The sequence below is a fragment of the Eufriesea mexicana genome, unplaced genomic scaffold (genome assembly GCF_001483705.2).
Source record: "Eufriesea mexicana isolate 0111107269 unplaced genomic scaffold, ASM148370v2 scaffold598, whole genome shotgun sequence".
NCBI lineage: Eukaryota > Metazoa > Arthropoda > Insecta > Hymenoptera > Apidae > Eufriesea > Eufriesea mexicana.
This window is the reverse complement of record NW_016908752.1, coordinates 527,687-542,282: the sequence shown is the minus strand read 5'-3', so window position 1 is coordinate 542,282 and position 14,596 is coordinate 527,687. Positions and strand designations below refer to the sequence as shown.

The following is a 14,596-nucleotide window of genomic DNA, read 5'->3' as shown; positions in this document are numbered from 1 at the left end:
TTTTTTTTTTTTTTTTTAATGTTTACTTACAATTTCTTCTTATAATCCAAATGCAATAGCACTGATTATTATAATTAAGAAGTAAAACTGCATATGTGACATTATTGATTTCAAATGTATTAATATGCTCCTGTAGAGCATACAAAAGTATAGGAGAAACCTTTCTATTTGACTAAGAAAGAGTATACTGTAATGTATAGTGATAAAATGAAGGAAGTTTTAACAATATTAGCAGAAAATCTGTACGTGAGTTTGCAGCACAGATTAGTCAAATTTTTATTACTACTTCAGATTGTACGTTTTAAACAAGAGTTAGAATCTCATTTTATATACTACATCCAATTAGAATATACAAAGGTTTTACAAAATGAATGCCTGCTTGATGACTGAAATAGTTAAGCCAAAATGTAGAGCTGTCCCATATTTAATGCCAAAAGAAAACTTATTTCTCATTATTTTGGGTGAGATGGATAGTCAAGTGATAAACATAGAACCAAAGAATTCATTAGGAAGTCCTAAACCGATGCTTGAAGAGTGAACTACAATAAAATATCAGAGAAATCTCTTTGGGATCTGAAATGCAAGCATATTAAAGCCTATGATAATCATACCATTGGCAATGAAGCAATAGAAGTGTATATGGATATTTGATTAGAAAACATAATAGTTAAGTTATATTCCACAACACAGAGTTATTATGTATAAAATGTAGTTTCCAATTAGACCATGTGAAACATTCTGAGAAACATACTGAGATGCATTAATATAATTATAGTTAATTGTTTAACATTCCACTCAAAGGTGAAATTGCCATCCAGATAGTTGATATATCATTGTCACTAAGAAGTTGTTTACACGAAAAATAACATGAAAGTAGCGAATTAGCACATACGGCGCTTGACACATATGTATATGCTATAATAAACGATAGTTCTAAAATAGCGGAACTTACTACAAGGGAGGTCAAGTGTGTAAGAGGATATGTTGAAAGAGTAGCATATATAAAATGTTATTGATTGACTACAACAAATTCAATGGTTTATTATAAAAATTGTTTTACCGGATATACGCAACTCCATCTGTTAGTCGAAAGGAAAGTAGCATTCTCTATAAAGGATAAAAGCGAAAGCAGAGATATGTTCGATTGGGAGTATCAATTTGAACGAATTGTTAATTTCGCACTTACGAACTCACTATTCTGAGCGTGTTTGTTAACTTAACAGTAAAACTGAATAAATATTCTCATTTATCAAAATTCTGTCGACATTTGATTAACTTAGTATTATCTAATAAGCCAGAGATAGTTTAGGTTCATACATTGATACTTGAATATGTAACTGGTAGCAATTCCAATTTGTCATTCAATTTATATATTATCGAGACTAACATCAATAAATTTGTATACACCCTTAGTAAGTTTAAAAAAAAAAAAATTCTTCTGTAGAGAATAATTCCTTTAAAAAAGTAAGGTAAAACTGCACCTTTTAAATATATTGATTTATAAAAGTAATAAAGAAATATACAGTATCAAATAGCATTTCATTCTATTTTATAATTTTTTCCATGTGCTGCTTTTTATGCTTATGTGATTTGTCCCAATTGCATAAAATACTCTATACAAAAAAGTAAAATACACTGCTAAAATTAAACACTATGCAATCAAAGATATAAATAAATGCAATATACATATTACTTGTTCCATGTTTTTCATTAAATTTGCAGATATATTACTAGTTTTTAGCAACAAATATTAATTATGTAAAATAATCTGTTTTCTTTAATGCACGAAATTGATTAGGCCCCATACATCATTAATATCAAATTCAGAAGTTAATAATTAATATGACACCATATGCATAATTACATATTATATAATGTTGCTAAAATGGCAGATAGTTTATAAACAAATAAACAATGACTTTCGTAAAAAAATTAGGATATTTATATGGCACAAAATAAATATAATCTATGGAAAGTGTTATAGATCATAAAATAAACATAGATAATTTTCCAAATTTTAATGTCATACCTAACCTACACCATAATTCCTTCTTCCTTTGTAAATGACATACATTTTTATATGTAAATTTGTAAGTGATTTATGTAATTTATAATACTGCTAAATTGCAGAAGTGATACTACATGTAGCAACATCTTTTTTTTAATATTCTCTTGTAATTTATATCGAGATTCGAGCACCTTATTTAAATTAGGAAGTTCCTACATAATGTATTTTTCTATTATTGCTTTTATAATGAGATATTATAATTATAAATGAATGTATCGAATTATGATCGAAACTGATTTCTTCCAGTAATATATTCTTTTCATAACTTTCACAATTCCACAATAACTTCACTGAATTTGTGTATTTCTTTGACGGACCAGTTTTCATTTTGAATTTAGATCTACTACAATGCAGTAGATAAAAAATAGTATTCTGCTGATGCTGTACTTAATAATGAATTTATATAAATATAAAACACTGATTGTAAAATTTGTATATAGTTCATAGTAGAAAATAAATTTTTAAATATGACTGTTTTACAGATTATGAAATTCTTGATTTTACCTTTCAGAAAAATTTTATTATATGTTTTCTTTGGCAACCCCACAGCAAAACGAATCATGCCTATAATTTTTTTTTTAATTAAGTATTGTTTAATTAAATAATTTGTTATTTAAAAAAGGAACAATTAAAGAAAAATAAATAAATAAAAATAACTAAAAGAAAAACTTTATCAATTTTTAAATTATAAAAATCTCTGTAATATGTAAAGTTACATATTTAGAATACTTACTTGTTACTCATCACATTAATGGGAATAAAATTACGCTTTTATTGTACCGTGCAATTTTTGTTTCGTTGAGCTAAACCAGCTCTAGATAATTTACGTTCTATTTCGTCATCATCTTCAATACTGAAATAACAAAAATTGAATATATATATAACATATTCACAAAAAGTAAAACATATAAAACAAATTCTTTTAAATTTTTTGTTATCATCAAAGAAGATAAATATGAATGACTTGTTATTTTGATACTATACATAAATAGATATATTATTATTATTTGTATTAACACTTAAATATAAATTAATATTATACACCTACGCTCTTTCTTGTGTATCAAGATGATGCACCAATTCGTCTCTTTTATTTACTATAGAAACTAGTTCTTCTAGAAGTAAATTCTCTCGCATTTTTTGTTCAGGAGTTTTACGCCACTCATCTACTGCTAATATAGTCCTTAATTCTTGATTTAACAATTCGAATCGTCGTTCTAAATCATCTTCTTTTTCCCTAAAATATATCAAAATCAATAAGAAATCGATAAAAAATAATTAATTGTATTTCGCATAATTAAAAGAATATACAACCAATCCCTATTCTTATCAGGAAATTTTAAACTTAACGATACATTTTTATACTGTTAAAGCAATTTTAATCGTTTTAATTGGCTACTATACTAATCGCACTAGATAAATTAAGGACACTTTCTCTTTTTCTAAACCTTTTAAAAAAGTAGTTGCATTATCAGAGTTGTTCAGAAATTAATAAATGATAATATCTTTCTTCTTTGAACATAAAAATTATTTTTCAAATCACTTCATTAGATATTTAATAACTTATTAGAGATTATTATAAAAGACAATGAAACTTGCTTTTGGAATTTTAAAAAAGTTAATCAAAATGAATAGAAAAAAACAATTTCATAAAAGAATCATGTCGTTAGGAAATGTTGATAATTAATATGTTAATTCAAAAAAAGGTATAGCAAAACTTTATTATATAACAAAAAACGAGTAAGAGGGAAGAAAATATAGGAAAATGAAAATAATATTGCTTATGGGAAAGATATCACTGTTAATTACTTTTTTCAGTAATGAAATTAATCTTTCAAAATATAAATGTGTATACTTCTAATGTTGAGAATTAAAAAGAATTGCATCAAATTATTAAAAAGATTTAATTTCAAAAAAGAATAAAAATGAAGAATAGTTTTCTTAAATTTTTTGGTAATGGCTTCTCTTAACTCGTTAATTGCCATATAAACTTTACATAATGTTCCTAGGTCACAATAGAATTTTCATTATTCTAAATGGACACTCACAAAATAAGAAATGTAATTATGTAAAATTATATCCTTATATTATTATCTACATACTATTATCTAGTTGCCTAGATTGCCCAAAATTTTTTAGTCAACAATATTCATTTTATTATCTATAATATTATCTAGTTGCCTAGATTGCCAAAAATTTTTAGTCAACAATATTCATTTTATTTGTAACATTCTAAACAATTTTAGCACTCCAATCTCTGATGTCGCCTGACTTCACTGAGAATACAGTTACCAATCACGCGTAACCAATGACAGTCAACATTTTAACAAAATGACAAAGATACAGTTACTTACAATATATTCAATTGCATTTGTCTTCTCAGTAATGCATTTTTTTTATTAACAAGAGTAAACCAAAGAGACATCAATCTTTCTGTTTCATCTTCATTATCACTTTCCATTGCAGCCCGAAGTTGTTTCTCAAGTTTACCAGCTTGGATATCTATTTGAGTTTGTTCTCTTTCCAATGCTTCCAATTCGTTTTGGATATATGATGTCATATCTTTCCCCAACTAAATACAAAATGATTCATATAACATATTCAATTATAATATATACTCAAATAAATTAATTTAAAACATACCCCTCTAAGTGTATATGAAGTACCATCAGGGCTGGCTTTATCTGGTGAAATTCTTTCTATTATTTTAGAAAATGAAAATAGTGGAGAACCTGTTTTCTTTTCTGTATCTATTACATTTGGAGTTCCTAGAGTGTTTCCATTATACTCAGACTGAAATATTTATTATAATTTATATAAAAAGAATTTCTAATATATACCTTATAACATATATTTATTACTATACATAAAATAAATAAATTTATAATAAATTATATATTTGTAACATATGTTAAATTACTCTTCGAAAGTTATTGAACTACTGTAAAGGACTAGTAAACGTGCAAGTTATAGTAATTGTAATTTTATATTCATCTACTTGAAAAATACAAAAGCTTTGATAGATTTTTTATACATGATATTTAATATATAAAAAAAGTTTTAGTTTATTAAAGTGCTTATCTTTGGTAATTTGACATGGTAAGTTATTAATCAAAATATTGTATAGATTCTATAATGGTACAAATATAAATATTTTAAAAATCATTTATCTATTTAGAAAGCTGCTATATCCACCTTAATCTACAAAAGATGATTTATTAAGTTTAAATGTAGTAATTTTGAGCTTAATGATATAATATTAAATATTTAGAAAAGAATTGAATTTCAAAATTTATAAAAATATACATATAAACTGAAGATGCATAATTAATTTACTAAAATTAAAAATGGTCAATAAATGTGACAATAAATGTTTTTGTGATGAGGCACTAAGGTGATTAACTGACAATGAGTAAATAGATTTACTGACACAAAATTTACAAATGACAAATTGTTTAAATCAATCGATTGTATTATTTATCACAAGCACCAGCGCACAAAAGATATTTATTAATATATTATGACATAAATTTTGAAATAAAATAGATATAAAAAATTATTATATTGTGAAACAAAATTCATAGTCTGGTGACAATTTTCAGATTTTTTGAAAATTATTTATCTAAAAACATATCAATTAAAATTTTATTAATAATTTTTTAATTTTGGAGAGTCCTTTATATTTGAAAATGATTATTTAGAAACCAAAAGTTTTCTGAATGAAACTGGAAGAAAATCATGTTTCGCGTAATAAACACATTTATTCCAAAAATTTTTATTTCTTGAAACAAAATTGTATACTTTTTTTTTGTACTAATTTATGTATCTTCTATTTTCAGTAAAAAGGTATTAAAATGTTGACATCTAAAAGCAATTAATTTAAAAAATATTTTACTTTCAATTTTGCAAAATATGACATACGGGGAAAGGCATAAAGTAATGCTTATACTTTGCTTACCTTTCACGTGACAACTCATAAAATAAAAGTTAAAATATTCTTCAAAATATCTTTTAAACCAATAATCTTTTTACAATACTTTAATACTTTTTAATTTTAATTTAAAATACTTTTAACAATTGTTAATTTTTCAAATTTTTGCACAATATTTCCAATTGTAGAAATTGAATTTAAAATTGAAAATAATATAAAAGTAAATAAAAATTGAAAATAATATTAAAAATTGTAGTATTTCTAAAATTCAAAATCTAAAATAGAGTATCTTTAATAATACTGTCTAACATAAATTTTGATTTGTAATGTCCATTGGGTGATTCTTGTAGAATTTACCTTCCTGAACACGAATCCGCAAACGAAATTAGCCTATCACTCACAGTTTTCAGAAAACACGAAGTTTTACTGAAAGAGCAGACAATCGTTAATTGTTAAAATGACGTATTACACGAGAATTAAAAACGTTCAAAGGTTTATTGTTATCTTAAAGGATAGGTGAGAGTTTCCTAAGTTTAACAATGTTCATAATTATAATTATTTATGCTCTTAAATAATTGTAATTGTTTATCAATGTTTAAGAATCTTTACGTACTTTTCTTGTATTTTTACAAAAAATTCTTTATCTAATACGAATTTACTATACAGTATTATATTCTGCAGATTTTTCTGAAGAAAAAATCAAGCAATGTGATTGTAGAAATATTCGTCAATGCAACCACCAAACAGTGGTCTGAAGAGCAATAATTTGTGGTGAGAAGTCAATTTTTCAACTTCCACATACTTGTTTTTACATCTAACAATATTACATCTTGCGATCTAAAAATACCCCTAATTACAAAGTTTTTGAAACATTTAACAAAATTTAGACTTTTGGCTACAAATTACTGCCTTCAGACTGTGCATCACTCTCTTATCTTGACTTGGTAGTATCGTAGCTACACGTAATTGACGCCAATAGTATATACCCGACAGAGTCCCACTTTACATATATTTCATTCTTTTATATATTTTTGCATATTAATCATAAAATCATAAAGAATTTTTTACGTTCACTCTAAGTTCCAAAAATATTAAGAAAGTATTCGTATTTATGTATTGAATGTCGGCGGCATATTTTTAAACTTTGCTGACCAAATACAATTATTCAAAAACACAAATAATTATCATTATGAACATTATTAAACTCAGGAAGCTCTCATATAACTTTTAACACAAGAATGAACCGACTAACGTTTTTGGTTTTCATGTAATACCTTATTTTAGCTCGAAGGTGTGCGATTTTACAAAAACTCGTGTTTTTCAAAAACTAACGGTAATAGAACAATTTTTTTATGAATTCATGTTCAGGAATATAAAGTGTTCAAGAATCATCCGATGAATATTACAGATCGACGAAAAAGTTAAAAGTTGTTGAACAATGTAGTAATGAAAGTAACTTACATCATTCATAATATAAATGATCAGATATTATTAATACATGAAAATCATTATAAGAGCATGTTTAGAAGAATTTTAAAATCAACATTCTCTTCTTTTAAAGCTTTATCGCATACAAAACTATGAATGTGTTCAAAACAAAATAAAATTATGGCTAAATTAAACAGAATATTTTGCTACCACTTTAAGTATGCGTGAAATGACTTTCATCATATATACCTTTTAATTACTATATTCCTTTAATCATATTCCTATTTTTCTATGTCTTCAAATAAAAAAACACTAAGTTGTAAAAAAAAAAGGATCACTAACCTTTGTAATAAATTTATCACCCGGAGTAGATGGTGTGATGCTTCGTCTTGGACTGTTATTCTGATCATCTGTTGAATGTCTATCACTATTATTGTCATCATTAATTTGATTTGAAGTTACATTGACACCCATTTTTACTTCTGCTATCAAACGTCTTGCTCTTTCACGTAGCTGTTGTTGTCTTTCATCGTCATTTTGGCTCTACAGATTATAAAATGTTTTTAATTCAAATACAAGCTAATGACACATAATGAAAATAGCATAAAACATAAAACTTGATGAATGTACACAACAATTATAAACGAAATCATAACATGGAAAGAAAAACAAAACCTCAATAGGACAAGCAGCAGTGGAAATAAGGCCAGCTGACTTTGTATGATTCCTAGCTTGTTCTAATAGTTGTCTGGCACGTTCTCTTAATTCATCATGTCGACTGACTAATGGCTAATATAAAAACAAAAGAAAAATAAAAAAGAAATCGTAGATTAGTTGCAACACTACAAAAAAGACTGACAAATATGCAAAAACTAATTACATGTTGAGAACGTTGTTCTCCTTGGGGTGATGATATATTCTGGTATTCAGTACGATTCCCCCTTTCATTTATATTGATTGAATCCTATGGAAGAATACATTTACTAAAGTTATTGTAATTATCAAAATATAAAAAATATATTGTCGAAATTAAAATAGTTTTCTATTACAAAGAAAAACATAATATAATTTGCACATTGTGATTTACGCTATGCATATAATTTATACAGAGTAAAGCACTTATATGGGAACATCTAAATATCTCCCTTATTTATGACGCTATGAGAAAACTCGTGGGGGCAGAGTTGCACTGTTTAAAAGGGGAAATATGAGAGTAATATTGATATCTTTTCAAGGTCACTTTTTTACGAGAATTTGTAGTCATCGATGTTTTTTTTAAATGGCATCCCATAATTTCTTTTCGATATCGTTATAAACCGTAAAAATAAATGCAACGACTTTACAAGCTATACTGTTCCAATCATCCAGTTTCAAGGTATTTTACTTAACATTTCACTCCGCACATCGTTTATTGGCACCAAGCATAGTTTATACATTTACAAGCACACTTGCCATCCCGCATACGAATAATGAAGAAGAATTTGAAGTAATAGCTTCAATGAATGCACTCAATGGCGAGTATCATAACATAAACAAACATTTCAGTGGAAATCCATTAAACAATAATAGCTTGATAACATTAACACACAATAATGAAATTCATTAAGATTGAATGATAACAATAGTATGACTTATAAGGTCGTTAGATTTATCTTTTTATGTCCCGCAAGAATATCGAAAAAGTGATAGAATGCCATTTAAAAAAATATCGATGACCTCAAATTCACGTAAACAAATGATCTTGGAAAGGTATCATGTTATCCTCGTATTCTCCCCTTTAAACAGTGCAACTTTGGCTCCAAAAGTTTTTTCATAGCGCCATAAATAAGACAGATATTTAGGTGTCCCTATTTAAATGTCCCATCTTGTATAATAAACATTCATTTAGAACATGCATAAATATATATACACACATTTAATATATATATATACATACATACATATATATATATCCCATAACATATCCCATATATAAAAATGTGTTCGTATATATATATATATATATACGAACACATTTTTTTCTTATAAATATTCTTTGTACATTTTAGTAATATATTGAATTTAACAAGAAAATGTAGAAGAGAGGATAGAACTGCAATCATATCTCACTGACATGTAATTAGTAAAAATTAATCGGTATAAATTTTGTATATATAGAACATTGTCAAACATGAAAAAAGACTTGGTTAAAGCATTTAAACTTCTGTACAGATTGAGTACTGATAAATAATCACGCGATATTACGTAGATAAAAGTTGCTCGACTGTACCAAGATTTAAAATATTTTTAACCAGAATCATTAGTATCTTTTACTAATTAAAGTAATCGTTAATCCTTCTATACAAAAATTTTATAAGTTTGTATAAAAATTACAATCTTTACGAAATAGCACATCAGTATATAACGTCCTATGTTTTGCATTTAATATATATTATAAAAAATTATTGGGGAGCTGTAATTCCTAAGGAATTGATAAAAAAGGAACTTTAAAAAAAAAGTGCAATAACAAAATGCAGTAATGTAAATATAAAATGTTAATGTAGTATAGAAAACAAATTATATAAATCAATAGATAACTATATAAAACTGAAATATTTAGACAATTCAATTATACTGACATTATGAATTGGTGTTTCTGATTTGTTAATTGAAATTGACTGAGACCATTTTTCATCAATTATTTGAATATTTTCCTCTTCTTCATCAGATCCAAAAGGATCTGTTAATTGTCGACGAGTCATTAATATAGGGCGTTGCTGTGCTTGTGTTATTCTTGGTGGAGATTTACTCTGTATATGTAATTGATAATATCAATCAATAGCATTTATCATTAATTTTAAAAGTAGCAATTTTAGAACTATAATATTATAAACATAATATGACAATGATAGGAATTATTTGTCCATTATAGATTTATTTACATACCTTTTCCCTAGATAAATATTTTTCTTTAGTTGGTGATAGTACTTTCTCTAGAATACTTTTTGAACTAGCTAGTATAATATCTTTAACATCTTTAACACTTGATGGTGATTTATCCTTATTACATTGATCATGCTCTTGATTTTCCATGTTCAGACTTAAATGTAATTTATTTTTTAAAGAATCAATATTAACGTCCTCTTTTTTGTTATCAAATGGATTTGATCTAATAAAATATAAAGTTATTTTCATTATTATTTTCAAAAATATAAGTTTTCAAAAATAATACAAAGTATTGGTAATATAATGAACATACCGTCTATTACTATCCATTTTATTATTCTTATGTTCCACTTGATCTTTTTTACGCAAATTAATTATTTCTTGACCAAACAATTGCACACTTACATCTGAATTATTGTCTGTATTAAATCTGCCAATCATGTAAGATGATTCATCTGTGGTCTTACCTATTTGATGTACCTAAAAATGTGAAACAACTTGTGTATAATTATTAATTCAATAATTATGTTTGTGTATATTTCACATAAGAATGTATTTCTTCACAAGATTTCAACATTAAAAGATCTTAATTAAATTGTTACATAACGACAAAATATTTATGAATACATATTATACAATACTGACATTATATATATTTTTTATCGAATAGCCTATTGTATATGAGAATTATGACAAACAATAATCTGTTTTAAAGTAGCTAAGAATATTTTATGATGAACTTTATCAATGGAAACATTACTCTCTTTAAATGTTTCTTTTATGTCTATATATTTTACACTTTCTTAGTATTGCTGTACTATTAATACCTATTTTACATTGCTCTTTAAAGTATTTAACACAAATTAACTTTAATTTCATCAAAAATTTATTTATCTATAAATTAAATAATATTAATGGTAATATAAATATTATTTAGTTTAAAGAAAAATTTTCCACTAAAATAATGAATGTTCTAGCAAATAAAAGTCCAAATTGTTCAATAAAATAATTTGCATGTCTATAATAAATGTATGTACTTCATGATAAGCATTAAGTTGGGTAAGATAACTTTAATAATGTCTTTTATATTTAACTACTTTAAATACCATTTTTTGAAAATATTTAACTATGAAATGTTTAATTATAGACATAGACAAATAAACTTAATGATATTTTTTATTTTCTATAGAAATATCTAAATAAAAAGGAAATATGTATCTAAATATATTTTTTTTAAGTTACTAAAGCATAATCATATAATAATTGAAATAATATTAATATAATAGAAAAATAATATAGAAATGTAAAATATTTATCTAATTTATTAAATACCTCTAATTCATGGCCAGTAAAGTGTGCTCTCAGTTGGTATAAATAAGTCATCACAGCTAATTTATCAGGTACAGTTAATATATCCATATCTGTTGGTTCTATTACTCTAGGTATACCAAGAACTTCCCCAGCATCAAATGCTTTTTTACAGTTACCCTTTACATCATGTGGCAATAATGAATCTATATCTCTGCAGATTTTCAGTCAAACATATATAATAAAATATTTATGGTTTTTATTAAATATAAAAACTGATAACTTAGAAATAAAAAGTATTTTTCTCTTTAATCAATTTTGTCTTTAATATTAATAAATTATGTAAATATTACTTAAAAAAATTAAAAATATTTTTTAATTCTCTATACATACATAAGATCTGGTCTAAAATGATGTATGATTGCACAAAATGCCATTCCATTCCTCCAAGATGTTGTAAGATTGGTAACTTTCACACCAGTATAATCTTTAGTTACTTCTTTACACCATTCTAATAAATCCTGACCTGGTGTAATTTCTTTTAATCTGGGAATATTGGCATCATTCTTTTTTAGTTCTAGTGGTTGTAATGGTAATCTTACTAATGTACTATGCTCAATATTTTTACTGTAATAATAATAAAATATTTATTGTTGATATTCAATATTGAAACAATTAATTAATCTTATTTTTTTTAATCAATCTGTAACATACATGTTTTCAACAGCAATAGTATCTTTTAAAGGTGATTTTTCTTTAAAGGGATCACCAATGCCTGATAAACTAAGATCACATATGATGTGATCACTATCATTTACAGGCGTAGTGTCATCTTTCGATAAACTTGTCACTGTGAAATGAGTAATATATTTACAATATAAGTTAATGATACATGTATGTAAATTTGTATAATAGATCATACCACTTATTGGAGTACTAGGTAATTCACTTTCTGTAAGACTGCTTGTCATTAGATCAAGCTGTGCAGAAATATCTAAAATTTCATCAAGATCTTTTCCAGATACTTCTTCGACATCTTCTGGTATATCTTCATTATCAAAATCATCTAAAGGTGCAATATCACTATTGTTGTTAACTGACATTAAACTAGCCATACTCTGCATATCTTCATCCCTGATTAAAATTTATAATGAATATTAAATTTGATTAACTATAAACTAAATATTAAAAAATATTTTCTTACGTTGCTTTGCCTTCCCTTAAGAAGACACAAGATAAAGTACATTCTAATGAAGCACTAATAATTTTTTTTGATGTAGGTTTCAAATCCAGTTTAAGTTGTTGCTGACTAGATTCTAGAGTTGCATATTTTTTCATGTTTATATTTGTAGCAGCTACATGTCGTCTTTTACCAGTAGGAGATACCTGGTTATATATATTAATGTATTAATGTATTAATGTATATTTTTAACAATAATGTTTCTACTGATTTTTTCTTACATCTTCAATTACAAATGTCCAATCTTTATCTTCTAATTCATGGGTTCGTGGATCTTTAAATAATGTTACAGAAACCGTATGATTATCAGGAACTGCCCAACTTATGACACCTTTTAATGGGTCACTTAAGCTGGGTTCCCAATCTATTGGTTCTGAACTAACTCTTCTACTACGTCTTGTCCATACAACACTTAGTTTGTTTGGCTTCCTATATAATGTTAGAAAATAGCTCCTTTATATACTACTTATATTACTATTTATATAAAATAGTTTCTAATAATATTTATACGCAATATATATATATATATATAATAACCAAAATCTATTATAAATATGTTATCAAAGTAAAAGCATAGTTTGTATTACAAATTTAAAAATACATTATAAATCAATTATTTCTCTAATATGCTTTTATTATTAACTTATCATTAAACATGACTATTAAACATGATTTATAATAAATACTGAATATTTCAAATTTTCTATATCATTCATAGTGTAATGTTTTTTGTCATTTTATGTATGGATAAACATATATACATATATGTTTGTGTCAAAATAATGACAAAATGTTATTTCTTTTTTCTATAGGTAAAAATTTAATATACTATTATAATTCTTTTTCACACAAAGTTTTTAATATACATAATAAATTTATATGTAATAATATATTAATAGAATTTTATGTAACAATGAAGTATTTCGTGTAGTTATTTTATAGTGCATTATAAAATAATAAAAACATATAAAATGATAAATATTGCATTAATCCATTTTAATGACGTTTAAAAAAATACATAACACTCACCATTTTGTTGTCGTTTCTAAAGTGACTTCATGATATGACACAGTGAATTGAAATTTTGCAGCTCTTTTATTTACTCGTTGCAATCGTTTCCAGACGGAACTCATTTTTTATTGAACTATTTTTTCGATGATTATCACAATGTTTCCAACTTAAAATAATTTACGTTCGTATTGGATGTGACACATCATTTTCTAACGAAATTATGGAAATAAAAAAATCAGTGGCTTATAAAACGTGTGAACAAAATATTTTTATTTATTTATGATTATTGAAATATTGAAGTTATAAGATTCTCTAATCATTCATGTATCTGACATTTTCACTAATGTAATATGATCAAGAGTATATATGTCTTTATTCACGAAATTCGTTTTCTTCAAGTTGTTACACGCTTCAATACCATTTTCATGAATGTAATGTTATCTACGCACAAAACAATGTATTTTGATAGTAGAATGATTTAAAAAAACTACAACCACAGGACTAACACCTCTCTCAATCAACCCAATCTCATACTCTGACGAAACCTGTGCAACTTATTGATCTCATACTACACAATTCTATGATACGAAACTTGGTTATAGTGTGTAATGAATAAATATTGCTTAATAATGACTTTAAAATTCAAATAATTAGTTTTTAAGATTATAATTTTTATAAATATTGG

General features: G+C 25.3%; 1 protein-coding gene across 5 annotated transcripts; it reads right to left on the bottom strand.

Moving 5' to 3' along the window:
• Positions 1–379: 379 nt before the first annotated feature.
• Positions 380–14,220, bottom strand: Ehbp1 (Eps15 homology domain containing protein-binding protein 1). 5 transcript variants are annotated; one of them, XM_017897891.1, is made up of 18 exons: positions 13,930–14,217; positions 13,122–13,329; positions 12,865–13,046; positions 12,583–12,794; positions 12,375–12,510; positions 12,054–12,287; positions 11,685–11,874; positions 10,666–10,832; positions 10,353–10,575; positions 10,046–10,216; positions 8,308–8,391; positions 8,103–8,216; positions 7,770–7,970; positions 4,712–4,861; positions 4,423–4,640; positions 3,117–3,305; positions 2,802–2,921; positions 380–573 (listed from the first exon to the last, which is right to left on the bottom strand). In XM_017897891.1, exons 1-17 carry the CDS (start codon positions 14,031–14,033, stop codon positions 2,840–2,842), a joined length of 2,865 nt encoding a protein of 954 aa, XP_017753380.1. In that variant the 5' UTR covers positions 14,034–14,217; the 3' UTR covers positions 380–573; positions 2,802–2,839. The 5 variants fall into 5 exon arrangements, with proteins under 5 accessions (XP_017753380.1, XP_017753382.1, XP_017753381.1 ...); XM_017897890.1 differs by lacking the exon at positions 380–573 and adding an exon at positions 2,566–2,632; XM_017897893.1 differs by lacking the exons at positions 380–573; positions 10,046–10,216 and adding an exon at positions 2,565–2,632 and having other exon boundaries at positions 13,930–14,220.
• Between the last annotated feature and the right edge of the window lie 376 nt (positions 14,221–14,596).

Bases quoted from the DNA above. Each gene is read 5' to 3' on its own strand.
- Ehbp1 (XM_017897891.1), bottom strand. From the start codon at position 14,033: ATGAGTTCCGTCTGGAAACGATTGCAACGAGTAAATAAAAGAGCTGCA. The intron at 10,833-11,684 runs GTATTTAATAAA...TCACATTTTTAG, and splicing joins TTACTGGCCATGAATTAGAG to GTACATCAAATAGGTAAGAC. The intron at 4,641-4,711 runs GTATGTTTTAAA...TTTTGTATTTAG, and splicing joins CTTCATATACACTTAGAGGG to TTGGGGAAAGATATGACATC.